This window comes from Acomys minous (genome assembly GCF_964271855.1).
Source record: "Acomys minous genome assembly, chromosome: 14".
NCBI classification, from domain to species: Eukaryota; Metazoa; Chordata; class Mammalia; order Rodentia; family Muridae; genus Acomys; species Acomys minous.
This window is the reverse complement of record NC_140496.1, coordinates 20,769,955-20,784,277: the sequence shown is the minus strand read 5'-3', so window position 1 is coordinate 20,784,277 and position 14,323 is coordinate 20,769,955. Positions and strand designations below refer to the sequence as shown.

At 39.3% G+C, this 14,323-nt stretch overlaps 1 protein-coding gene across 11 annotated transcripts in view; it reads left to right on the top strand.

Moving 5' to 3' along the window:
- The window catches only part of NFAT5 (nuclear factor of activated T cells 5), a 96,200-nt gene extending 82,259 nt beyond the window's left edge, over positions 1–13,941 (top strand). For all 11 annotated transcript variants that reach the window (XM_084756945.1, XM_084756942.1, XM_084756944.1 and 8 more), the window contains 4 exons: positions 274–422; positions 1,273–3,793; positions 4,690–4,933; positions 5,944–13,941. In XM_084756945.1, coding sequence (XP_084613071.1) covers positions 274–422; positions 1,273–3,793; positions 4,690–4,925 — 2,906 coding nt within the window. In that variant the 3' untranslated portion in view covers positions 4,926–4,933; positions 5,944–13,941. The remainder of the gene's footprint in view (positions 1–273; positions 423–1,272; positions 3,794–4,689; positions 4,934–5,943) is intronic.
- Positions 13,942–14,323: the final 382 nt, after the last annotated feature.

The window sequence follows — 14,323 nt, the reverse complement described above, 5'->3', positions numbered from 1 at the left end:
CATGAGAGCCTCTCAAAAATGATGTAGGAGTAAATGTATCATGCACTATAACACACACAAAAAAATAGACACTTCAGTAAATAAGTAAATAAAATAGTCGTTTAACCCAGGTATGGAGGTACAGCACACCTATAATACCTTGAACTCATGGAGTCTGAAGCAAGAAGATGACAAGTTTGAGGCCAGTCTAGTCTGTACAGAGACTAGATTTAAGCCATAGCTTACAGTAAACAGACTTTTTTATGATTGACAACTTTTCTTTTATGTGTATAGCAATGAAAACGACGGGATGCAACTTAGATAAGGTGAATATTCTTCCTAATGCCCTGATCACTCCTCTGATATCAAGCAATATGATTAAGACTGAAGATGTTACTCCAATGGAAGTAACATCAGAGAAAAGATCTTCCCCTATTTTTCAGGTGAGTTATGTTAACTAGTGCCCCATGTCTTTATCTCACATATGAAAAATTGCTATATTCACCTTTCTTGTTTTATTGACATTTGTTTTCCATTGGATATGCTTAATGAATTTTGCTTTTCAGAGCAAATGCTTTATACATCAGTAAAATTGCTTACAAAGTAACTTCAATACACATTTTGACAAGAGGAGGAATTAGTACCTATGAGATGAGTGGTATTTATAAATACTACAAGTTGGTCTTGGGACTAAGGAACCAGGGATATGAATTCAAGGCCAACCTGAGCTACATAGAAAGACTCTGCCTCCAAAATTAATTGATTGAACTAAAACACTAATTTTAGCATTTTCAGGGGTAGAAACATTTTGATTATGATTCCTTTTCTACTGTCTTTTTAATTCCCTTTTTACTTGTTTTACCCATTGCAATGTTACTGATGATCCAAAATAATGAAATATTTTTAACTTCGTTACACACAAACCATAAGATTAATGGTCTCTTATTCTTAATTTGGCTAAACACACTGATTGTTCTTCTTCTTTGACTATCTTTACAATATTGAAAGTCAGACATTAAGTTATAAAGAGTCAGTCTTACACCGACTTCTAGTTGATAGTGTAGAATAGAAAATTTATTCTGCTTGTATTTTTAGAATAATTTTTGCACTAGGGGAGGCAGGGGCAGGTGGATCTCTGTGAGTTCGAAGCCAACCTGGTTTACAGAGTGAGTCCAGCCCAACCAAGGCTACACAGAGAAACCCTTTCTTGGAAAATAATAATAATAATTTTGGAGTAATATATGTGGATATTTAATATTGATATGTACATATTATTTGTGGCTTTTTTTTTAGACTACAAAGACAGTTGGATCAACCCAGCAAAGTTTAGAAACTATTTCTAACATAGCAGGAAATGCATCCTTTTCATCACCATCATCTTCCCACTTGCCTTCTGAAAATGAAAATCAACAGCAGCTTCAGCCCAAGGCATACAACCCAGAGACCCTGACAACTATCCAAACACAGGACATCTCACAGCCTGGGGCTTTTCCAGCAGTTTCTGCTTCTAGTCAGCTGCCCAACAGTGATGCACTACTCCAACAGGCTACACAGTTTCAGACAAGAGAAGCTCAGTCCAGAGATACATTACAGTCAGATGGCACCGTGGTTAATTTGTCACAGTTGACTGAGGCATCACAGCAACAGCAGTCCCCACTACAAGAACAAGCACAGACATTACAGCAGCAGATACCATCAAATATTTTTCCATCACCAAATAGTGTAAGCCAGCTCCAGAGTACTATTCAGCAGCTGCAAGCGGGAAGTTTTACGGGCAGCACTGCTGGTGGCAGCAGTGGAAGTGTTGACTTGGTCCAGCAGGTTTTAGAGGCACAACAACAGTTATCTTCTGTTCTGTTTTCTGCTCCAGATGGTAATGAGAATGTTCAAGAACAGCTTAATGCAGACATTTTCCAAGTCAGTCAAATTCAAAATAGTGTAAGTCCCGGAATGTTTTCCTCTACTGAGTCTGCAGTTCACAGCAGACCAGATAACTTATTACCTGGGAGAGCTGACAGTGTCCATCAGCAGGCCGAAAACACACTATCTAGCCAACAGCAGCAGCAGCAGCAGCAGCAGCAGCAAGTGATGGAGTCATCAGCTGCAATGGTGATGGAGATGCAGCAGAGCATTTGCCAAGCTGCTGCCCAGATTCAGTCAGAACTATTTCCTTCAGCTGCTTCAGCAAATGGAAGCCTTCAGCAATCTCCAGTTTACCAGCAGCCTTCTCACATGATGAGTGCACTACCTACCAATGAGGACATGCAAATGCAATGTGAATTGTTCTCTTCTTCCCCAGCAGTTTCTGGAAATGAAACTTCTACAACTACCACACCACAGGTTGCAACCCCTGGCTCCACTATGTTTGAGGCACCAAGTTCAGGAGATGGAGAAGAAACTGGAGCCCAAGCAAAACAGATTCAGAACAGTGTCTTTCAGACAATGGTCCAAATGCAGCACAGTGGGGACAGCCAACCTCAAGTAAACATCTTTTCATCTACAAAAAGTATAATGAGCATACAAAATAGTGGTACCCAGCAACAAGGGAATAGCTTGTTCCAGCAAGGGAGCGAGATGATGTCACTTCAGTCTGGGAACTTTTTGCAGCAGTCTTCTCATTCACAGGCTCAACTCTTTCATCCTCAAAATCCTATTGCTGATGCTCAGAACCTTTCCCAGGAAACTCAAGGTTCAATTTTTCATAGTCCAAATCCTATTGTCCACAGTCAGACTTCTACAGCGTCTTCTGAACAATTGCAGCCTTCAATGTTTCACTCTCAAAATACCATCGCTGTACTACAGGGCTCTTCAGTTCCTCAAGACCAGCAATCACCGAACATATTTCTTTCCCAAAGTTCTATAAATAATCTTCAAACTAATGCAGTGGCCCAAGAAGAACAGATTTCATTTTTTGCAGCACAGAACTCAATTTCTCCACTTCAGTCAGCATCAAACACTGAGCAACAAGCTGCTTTTCAACAGCAGCCTCCAATCTCACATATCCAGACCCCTATTCTTTCCCAAGAACAGGCACAGCCCTCTCAGCAGGGTTTATTTCAGCCTCAGGTGGCCCTTGGCTCCCTTCCACCTAACCCAATGCCTCAAAACCAGCAAGGCACAATTTTCCAAACACAGCGCCCAATAGTTGGCATGCAGAGTAATTCTCCCTCCCAGGAGCAGCAGCAACAGCAGCAGCAGCAGCAGCAGCAGCAACAACAACAGCAGCAACAGCAGCAGCAGCAGCAGCAGCAGAGCATTTTATTTAGCAATCAGAATGCCATGGCTACAATGGCATCTCAGAAACAGCCACCACCAAACATGATATTTAGCCCAAACCAAAACCCAATGGCTAGTCAAGAGCAGCAGAACCAGTCAATTTTTCACCAGCCAAGTAATATAACCCCGATGAACCAAGAACAGCAGCCCATGCAATTTCAGAATCAGCCTACAGTTTCCTCGCTTCAGAACCCAGGTCCTACACAGTCTGAGTCACCACAGGCCTCCTTGTTCCATAGCTCTTCTCAGATCCAGTTGGTGCAAGGGTCACCTAGTTCTCAGGAGCAACAAGTAACACTCTTCCTCTCCCCAGCATCTATGTCTGCATTGCAAACCAGTATAAACCCACCAGATATGCAGCAGTCTCCTCTTTACTCCCCTCAGAACAACATGCCTGGAATTCAAGGAGCCACTTCTTCACCCCAGCCACAGGCTGCTTTATTTCACAACACAACAGGAGGCACAATGAACCAACTACAGAATTCTTCTGGCTCGTCTCAGCAAACTTCAGGAATGTTCTTATTTGGCATTCAAAATAGTAAGAAAGTCAAATTTCTTTCTACTCAGTTGAGATGATCCGATTATTATTAGGAAGCACTAAGCACCGTGGTTTAAGACCAGAGTAGAAAATTTCACCAACTAAAGACTGAGGCCTTGGATAAGTTATATAGCCGTTATACACCTGAATTTCTGTATTTTCAAAACTGATCATTTTACATTGGTCATGATGCTACATGCCTGTAGTCCTAGCCCTTCAAAGGTAGAGACAGGAGGATCAAGAATTCAAAGTCATCTGTGGCTCCATAGTATGTTTGATATCAATCTAGAATACATGAGACCTTGTCTCAGAAACAGAAACCAAAAAGAAATAACTTTTATACCTTACAAAGATGTTAAGATGGTTAAATGTAGTGATGTGTTTAAAAAAAATGTGTTTGCCATTTTAAGCTAATTGAAAGGAAAATGAAATGAGAACAATAGAAAATAACTTAGCCAATAAAATTGTTTTCTAAAGAGGTAGACACCCATTTTTACGTCAGGTAATTACACAGGATTTGATTGTACTTTTATTGTATGTATGTATGTATTTAGAGATAGTGTCTCACTTTTTCTGATAGTCCTGGAACTCAGGCTGGTACAAAAATTCACCTATTCTGCTTTCCAAATGCTGAGATTAAAGGTGTGCTCCACCAAACCTAGCCTCAGTAGTACTTTTATATATGTTTAGCAGAATCCCAAGATAAATTCCAGTATCATCCTGTGAATACCATTTTCTTAGACTGTCAAGTACCTCAAGTACCTCAGTTTTAGTAATGTGCCAGCTCAGTATAGTAATGAATTTCCCCTCATAACTAAAAGGGTTTTTTTTTGTTTTTGTTTTTGTTTTTTCGGAAATCTTAACTAATCAGATGTTTCTGGTTTTGCTCTCTTCAGATTGTAGTCAGCTTTTAACCTCTGGACCAGCTACAATGCCAGATCCATTAATGGCCATAAATCAGCCAGGACAACCACAAAATGAAGGCCAGTCTTCTGTGACAACACTTCTTTCTCAACAAATGCCAGAGACTTCCCCACTGGCTTCCTCTGTGAACAGCAGTCAGAACATGGAAAAAATTGATTTGCTTGTTTCATTGCAAAGCCAAGGGAACAATTTAACCGGCTCCTTTTAGTGGGATGTGTAAGTATTATAGTTTGACCTCTTATTGAAAAACACTAATAAATTTTATTCATAATAGATTTGGATTAATAGCATTGATTAGCCTTTATGCTTTTAAAATGGGAGTTTTGGGGGCTGGAGAGATGGCTCCATGGTTAAGAACATTGGCTTTTCTTCCAGAGGACCTGGGTTCAATTCCCTGCACCCACATGGCAGTTCACAAGTGTCTGTAACTCAGGTTCCAGTGGATGCAACTCCTTTACACAGACACATGTAGGCCAAACACCAAATATACATAAAAATAAACTAACTTTAAAAATATTTAATAAAATAAAATAGGACTTTTGGCTGGGCATGATGGCACTTGCCTTTAATCCAGGCACTCAGGAGGTAAAGGCAGGCAGATCTCTATGAGTTCTGGGCCAGCCTGGTCTACAAAGTGAGTCCAATAAAGCCAGGGCTCTGTTATGCAGAGAAACCCTATCTAGAAAACCAAAAATGAATGAATGAATAAAGGCTCTGTTATACAGAGAACCCTGTCTAGAAAACCAAAAATGAATGAATGAATGAATGAATGAAGGCTCTGTTATACAGAGAAACCCTGTCTAGAAAACCAAAAATGAATGAATGAATGAATGAACGAACAAATAAATAAAGAATAAAGGACTTTGATTTTGAACAAATCACTGAATAATAGCTTAGGTAAGTTAGGAAATGCTGGGCATTCCTTCTGGCTAAGAGCTTTGCTCTAGAATGATAGAACATAAGGCCCTAGAATCAATCATAATAGAAGAGAGCAAGAAAATTTTCTATAGAATAATAAATACTATAAGCTGGGAATGTATCTCAGTTGTGCACTTGCCTTGCATATTTGACACCGTAGGTTTAGTACCCAGCACCACCACCAAAAAAGTAAGACTGAATATGATGAACTTCCCTACCTAAGACAGTATCATTTAGGGTCATTGTGGTGACAGACCCTTTACAAATGGTTTTCTTCCCTGGTGAGATAATTCATTTTTCCCCCCCAGAAATTCCATGAAGAAAGTAAATGATGATTCCAAAATATCTTGAGAAGTCATGGTTCCGTGAAGATGACTGACTGTTATGAAGAACTACATCCGAGAAAATGGGCAGATTTCCTGGCTGTAAAGAGTACATACATGCTGCTATTGCAGTGATTTGCCACCAATGTGCTTTTTGTTTCTAATAGCAGTGACGACTGAGAGTCTGTTTTGATTTTTCCAGCTGACAGAATTGTTGCTTTTGTCCTACACTCTTAAATGCAAGGCTGGGCTTCTCAGTTGTTGCTGCTATTAGAAAACCATATTTGTCATGTTTACTTATTTTCTTATTTCCTTTCCTGAATTATTTTAGTCAAGTAATAGCTTAGGACAAAGTAAAGTTTAGTAATGACTAAGGCTTTTGTTGATGTAAAAAAAAAAAAAAAACATGGCTGTTGGCCAAAGTGAAGGACTTTCTTTCAGTTTTCATAGAGAAGCTGAAGGAATAATTTACTGATAGAAAAGCTGTGTGAAGAACTCTGCAGACATGAGGATGCCTCCTCACACACAAGCAGATGACATGCTTGCAAAACTGGGTCCAGCTGGAATGTTACTGAGTTCATTTTCCAGAGAAATGTTAGTTCTCTGTGTTTCTACTAAGGGATTTAGCCATAACTGCATAAAAATATTTTCTTCTATGAAAATGAAGGGGTTAATATATGACCATGTTCTCATGTTCTCCTTCGGTAGTTTAAACTGACAGAGTAATTTGAGTCTTATTTTCTTCTTACCCAGCGTTAGGCTAGTATTCCCTTTTTATATGCATCTGTATTGTTTTCCTCATTTTTAGTTTTAGACAGCTATTAATATACTACTGGCTTTATGACCCTGTAGTAATTTAGAGAAGGCAGCCACGTTGATCCAGTGACCTAGCAGTCAGCAGCACAGGGCCAGGAATACTCTTGTAGGAATTATTGGGAGTTGATTCCTGAGGGGGGAAAAAAAAACAATTTTATTTTCCTTCTGTGAACGGTGCTGTTCTGAAATCTTCAAATTTTTCCCTCTAATGAAAAATAGTATAAATTTTTATTTTACAACCAAGGCAAACAAAAATTTCTCTAACTATGACTTCTCCCTGAGCTGCAGTGACTATAATTCACTTGTCACCTCAGTGCTTTATAGTTGAAGTGGTCACTTCCTTAATGGTTCCCACAAGCCTTGGGCTTTACAGGGTCATATCATTGATTTAAAAGGAAGAATTAATTTGTGTTCCATTACAGAGTAAAATTACACACTCCAGAATTTGCATTTGTAGCATTAGTTGTAGAGTTTTGGGTGTTCTTGCCACCCTTGGGGTGCCTGCTTCTCACTACCACCTACATCTGGACACATGCTATGTCTCATTTATCTTTGGCATGTGGAAAGTGTCAATGCAGCGCTAGGCCAACATGTGTGTGGCTTCTGTGTGTTGATATGTTTTGGTATCTTGTTCACTTCCTTTACTTTCTAAGTGTTTAAAAATTAGCCAGGTCGTGGCTGTTGTTCTTTTCCTTAGTTTTCCTTTCATTCTTTCTCCCTCATCCTACACATTTGTCGAATTATGTGGAGCTGTGGTGTTGGTTTAGTTTATATAGCCAGATTCCCCCTTTTGTGACTCTTTCTTTGTCATTTGCTTTTTCTCTTTGTCCTTCTTCTCTGCCCTGGCCCTTCCTTTCTCTCTTTGAGAGGCATTGGATTACGTTTTCAGTAGTACAGGCTTCTTGCCGATATGAAGGGAACTTTCCAGAAAGAGACCTACTCTGGTCATTTAATTTTGAAAACAGTTTTCAATCGTTCAAGTTTTGGATGGTTTATATCTAATGTGTGTTTCATTTTTTTGGAAAGCTATATTTTATATTTAGGAAATGGTATACTATTTTGCTATTTGTACTGAGTGAGTACATTGGCATAAATATAGAAATTTATATATATATATATACATATATAAACTATTCTTTTTTGCCACACATTTTTGTGGTAAATTTGTGAGTTTGTCTGATGTTCTACCACAACGTGGCGTCTGATAACAGTGAGGGGGGTTTGTTATGTCTTTCTTGAGTATTTAAGCACCTTTTGAAGCAAGTGGCCTGTTTATCTGTAGCCATTCCATCAGGCAGTTCCTTGATGTTACTAGTGAGCTGAAGGCAACTTACTGTGTATTTGCTGGATCTTTCACTCAGCGAGATGTTAGAGAGTAAGTAAACTCATTGAGGCAGTGTGTCAAATGGTGTTTGATAAGAATGAGCCACTCTGTCTTTGTTCACTATATATTTAATATTTTATTATTGTTGTTGTTGTTGTTAATTGGCTTTCTGTATCCTATGCCTTTTATTTATAAAGACACTAAAAGAACCATGTTTGTAATTTTAATAACATTTCCCCATCTTTTAATATCCAGAGCTACTTTATAAATTCTCTAAACCAAAAGCATTTTCCTCAATGTCTCTCTTTTCCCCCAGTTCCTTCCTATAGGGAAAAGTCACACAACACAGTTCGGGTTACAAGAAGAGTCAGCCACACAATTCAGTGCTTCAGTTTTCAATGTAAAACAGATACTAAAGTGTTGTCTGGAGCATCTCAGAAAGCAGACCTACTAGGTGTTAGAAAACACAGAAATCAAAGTTTAAAACCATGTTTGCATCTGGGTTTTCTGAATTATCTTCAGAGATCATGTAGGAGACTCAGGAAATCTGTTCACCAAGATCAAATTAGAATGGTTTTAATGACCACACCATGATGTGACAGCAAGAAGTCTGTTTTGTGTGGTGGCTTCTGTTTGTTCTGTACTAGCAGCTTATCCTTATAAAATGCTGATTGGCAATGCCAAGTCACTGGGACCAATTTCTGTTTATAATGTCTAAGTGTAGAACAGAACATCACCTGAACTGTGGTGAATGGAGGCAGAAACCCCCATCTTCAGTCTCATCACTCTGTGGTTATTTACACAAGGGCTGTGCTATGCTACCATATCCCTGTTCAAATATGATGGAGGCTTATGTGTTACCTTACATTGTTATATGTTCCTTGTCCCTAAAGGCCCATGTTAAGTACAATATTCTGAATATATGATTTGGTTACAAAAAGTATTTGTCTTCTTATTGAGGAGTTAGCTCAGTGGTTGATACTTGTGCTAAGAATGCAGCTTTCCAGTTACTGTTACAAGTTAGAGTTGCCAATGGGAAGACTCAGTGAGCCAGCAAAGGCCTTGGGAATCATGATTTATTAAATTATATATGGCAGAAGGACCTAAATAAACTGTGAACTACATTTTATTCCTTTGTTACATTCAGTTCTTGCTTTTAGCAACTCACAGAAATGTTTGGAGCTTCTCTCTCTCTATCTCTCCCCCTTCCCCACCCCTATCTGTGTGGGTGTGGGTGTGAGCATGTGCGTGCGTGCGTGCATGTTTGCACATGTATGCACATGTTATTCCTTATTGTCATTCCACACCAAGGAGAAGACATTGGACAATTTGTTCCTGAGCTTTGCTGTGGGCATCATGTTGCTAGTTGGTGTTTAGCCAGTGTAGGCCTGACTTACCCCATCTCCTTAGAAAAAGCATTTAAAGGGCTTTGTTTATTATAGAAGCAGTATTAATATGAGGGCTCTTTCCTTCCCTCCCATTCTCCTGTCCTTCTTTGTCCTCTCTTTGTATAATATTGTGAGTTATAGTTTAGAACTTCATAATAGTAGATTTATTGCCTATCAGAATTTTAGCTAATGTACCCAGAAAAAAATAGAAGGAAGAAATTGTGCATATATCTCTTCAGAATGAAAGTGATAATCCCTTTTGACCTTTTTGAATGTTGGTTTTATTTTTTCAACGAGATTGCACTATGCTGCCCAAGTCTTGGGCCTGCAAGTATGAAGCACCTTATCTGGGCCCCTTTGGCCTTTTTAAGCCATTATAAATGCTTATTTGGGAAAAATGGAATCTGTCAGCAAATACGAACCACAATGAAATGACTGAATAATTCTTAAATTCAGTCAGCATCGTTGTACTTATTCACTAAACTTTCCATTTTTCTTGTAAAGTTTTTTGTTATCCCTATCTCCTGACTTTTAATCACCTGAATGCCATGGGAGACCGCGTGGCTTTGCTCTGCACCTTAGGCATGGGCTCCGTCTCTAACCAAGGCCACCATTTTAGATCTGCATACTTTGGTTATGTAGTGGGGCTCAGTGAAAAAAGAAAACTAACTCAGCAGGTATATTAGAAAAGTGCCTGAGGCTTGGAGGTGTGGCTCAGATATAGAGTTTACACAGCATGTACAAGGCCCTGAATTTCATCCCCAGCAAAAGGGAAAGAAAAAGAACTTGGGTGTCCATACTAGCAGGAGGATTAGCGCTCACCCATCACACATACTGAAAAGCTTTTCCCTTCTGCCTGCTTTTGTCACTAGAGCTAAACTGTGGAGGTGACATGACACAGGAGATTGATTCTCTACAATATCATTTATATAAATTTTCCCAATGCTCTAATTACTTTTTAACTCTGTTTTCATGCCATTCTAAGCCTCATATACTAATAAAATTCTGTTTTTACTGCTCTTGCTCTTTCAGGCAATTTTTACATTAATGTTTTATATGTAGATTAAATGTTATGGAAAAGTGCCTTTTTACCATGCCAGTGCCCCCTTCTTACAATTCCACCTTCCACTATTGCCAAAATTATATGAACAACTGGTTTTGTCAGGTCCCGCCTTGTACTTTTTCCATTTGGCCATTCTTTTCTCCATTTCTTGGTTACCGTAGGAGATGGCTTTGGCAGAATTGTTTGGGGAAAGTAAAGTGCATACTATTCAGGCTTATTGAAATGAAGTCTATTTTCTCATCCCAACAAATTATAAATGGGTCTCTCACCTGAATAAGAATTAAAATTTGACATTCTGTAAAAGTATATGTGCACAAATGTGTTAAATGTTATGAAGGCACAACCCATAGCCTCTTCTCTGATCCTAATTAGCTGGAGGAAAGCACTCACTAAAACAGGTTTTGTTAAGGCCTGAGGGGTGGTAACATTAATTTCTTTTTAAATTAAATGTGGCAGGGTAGTTTATTTCTTGTCTATCAGAATTTTAGTTAATTGGCCTTGGAAAACTTAATGTCAGAAAATTAGGAGGCTGGGTGTGGTGGCACACACCTTTAATCCCAGCACTCGGGAGGCAGAGGTGGGCGGGTCGCTGTGAGTTCGAGGCCAGCCTGGTCTACAAAGTGAGTCCAGGACAGCCAAGGCTACAGAGAGAGACCCTGTCTCAGGGGGAAAAAAAAAAAAGGAAAAGGTCATTTGAGTTGTAGAAGAGGCAGGGTAATTTTTTATTCTTAGACACAGTTGGATTGATTGTCCTGGTTTTATCTCTTTTGTTTGTGATCTAGTTCCGCACCAAATGGTGGTGCTTGAAGAAAGGACCATCAGCAACAAGTTAAGGGCAGCAGTGACTTAAGCTCTGGAGCAGAGCTGTGTTCCCATGAAAGTATTTTTTGAGTGTTGGTGGAATGAAGATGACAAACTTTTATGCAGTATTCTTAATACTCTATTGTACACTTTAACCATTCACACATACACACAAAAAGGCCAGGAATACATCTTAACTATTCAGAATACTGTGTCCATTCTCATTTTGGATATCTGGCTTGGTGTATTAGGTGGCTGCTTTTTAATGTGACTTGGAATAAGTGTGAAGTTACTATTTTCTAAAGGACTTAAGACTGAAATGTAGGGAAATGACTACCCTTTTGCAGACCATTTTAGAAATAGTAAAATGTTTGACTGGCTGTTGAGTGTGTTGGGAGCTACTTAGAACCATTCCCCTGTGTATTTTATGCCCTAATATAACAATGCTATAGTGTATAGTTTCTACATGTGTGATTTATGCAAACCAGTATGGTCCTCTGCCCGACAGATGGATCATTATGAGCAGGAGCTAGTTGAAGATGCACATTCTTGGGCATTAGCCCAAGTCTACTGACTTAGATCTGAAGTAAGGCCCAGCAGTCTGTCTCGCCCAAGTCCCCAGGTGAGTCCAGTGCACCCCGAGTTTCAGAATCACTGGTGTGAGCTCTATCTAGTGAAAGTGAGAGAATGTCTTCCCCACTCTTAGAGATAGTTAGTCCTTCTTTATGTATATTCAGCCTTACCTGGTTGTCTGTGATAATTTATCAACAGTAGTAATTTATTCTCAGTACTGCCTAAGAAATGCATATGTCTTATGTATATACAGTGTAGTTATTGGTAATTCATTTAACTTAGTTTGGCATTTCCCTACCACTGACTAAAAAGTTTACATTAACTGACTGATTTCAATATATAGGTGCAATGTTCTGTATTTCTTTAATTGTTGTGACATTTACTTAGCTAAAATAACTGATGGGTGCTACAGTCTCCTGTTTATGCATAACATGGGTACATTGTGGGCAGTGTAATACAAGCTTTCTCTTCATTGCCTCTTCATTTACCAGCAGACCACAGTTTTGCTCTGGCTGGACCAGCTCTCAGAACAGAATTACCATTCCATATCATTTTTCTTGTATCTGAGATAGCAAATCCCAGCTAGATGGCTGGCCAGGCCAACATAGCACCTTGTTTAATTTCTTCTCTTAATAGATAACGATTCTTTCCAAGTGGTTTACTTGGCATTTGAATGCTGCAAGTGATGGTTCTCCTTGGAACTCACACTTCAGGTGAAGTACTTAAAGTAATAAGACAGTGCATTTTATAATTTGGGAATTTCTCCCTTGTCAGTTGTCTGCATACTAAAAAATAGAAGCTCAGCAGGTTTGTTCATTTTTTCCTGTACAGTTCAGCACTTCCATCATTAATCTTCCTTCCACTGTTTACAAATCACTGATGAGTTAACTTACAAAAGAAAAATTGACTTTTAAGAATAAAACTAAACAAAAACTTGCTTTCTGAGAACCACTGCTGTCTGTCCCACACTAGCAGTGCCAAGTGGCTTACTCTACAAACTGGTGCTGGAAAGTAAGTAGGCAAACTGTTGGGACGCTCTTCAGACACCTCCCTTCCCCTTCTTGAGTATGTCATCTGAAACTGGATTCAGAACATTCTACAAAATTTATTCAACCCAGGTTTGTAATACCTCCTTAAAAATCCTGCCTTCAACCATGTCACCCTTACCTGCTCTCTCACATTGGGCCTTCCCTCATCCAGAGCCACCACCCGCCAAATGCATGGTTTGTAGGGGTGTCATATTGTTACTGTTTTAGCTACTGAGCCTCAGGACAGCTTACAGTCGCACATAACCCCAGATGCTAGAGTTTGGAATCAAACTTTCTGACCAGTAAAAACCTGTCCTAGCTGGAGTTAGATCTCAGTGATAGGGCCCCTGTGTGCACAAGGCCCAAGGTAGGTGCAACCCCTAGTACCAAAAAAAGGAGAGAGAGGGAGACTGAGAGAAAGAAAGGAAAAAGGAGCTGCCCTGCATCGAAGTGATCACAATTTTACTCCTGAGAGACCCGCAGTGCAAGTAAGCTAACCCCTTGGATCTAATGAGTGTGTGTTCACCTTGTCCCTTCTAAGGATGAGCTCCTCCTGGTTTCTGCTTTCCTGGCAGCCTGACTGGGTTTCACTCTTCTTTTACTTCCTGTTTTAATACGTAACTTGGAATACTTCATTAACCTGTTCTCAAGTGATTTAGCTGCCATTCTGCCATTTTGAGTTTTTATTTAATTTTATCTGCTTGAGCACACTGATCAACCACTGACCTGCCTTTTTACATTGTCCTGCAATGACATAAGAGTGACACTGTGTATATGGCTTCATAGTCGGAATTTCAGAGCACTGACACCAGATATTCTCAGTTTGTTCTCTGGGGGAATTTCATTTGCATCTATGTTTTTAGCTATCTGTGATAACTTGTTAAATATTAAAAAGATATTTTGCTTCTATTGGAACATTTGTATACTTGCAATTATATTTCTGTAAACAGCTGCAGTCAAAAATAAAACATTGAAAGTTTTCATTTTGCAGCGCGTGGCAATCATTTTTCCTCAGATTTTGTGTTGGCCTAAATGTATCAGCAATGTGGGGAAGTGTTGGAGACAAGAAACAGCTAGGGAAGAGACATGAACCTTTTGAGTCATTATTCTGTACCTACCGCTTTGCCATGCACAATACTCAAAATATTAGTGTGACCAGATTTTTCTTCGGTTGTTCATAATGAATACATACATAGATAAATGGTAGAGTACATCAGTGAAGTAAATGTCAGTGAAAACCAGTGTCTTCCCCCTTCAGCTCCTCACTTAGAGGCCATCTCTTTATTGGGCTAATCACTTGTACTGTATAAACTGGTGTTTATTAGGCTGTAGTGAGTATAGCTACTGGTATGCTCAGTGATCTCCAGTGATA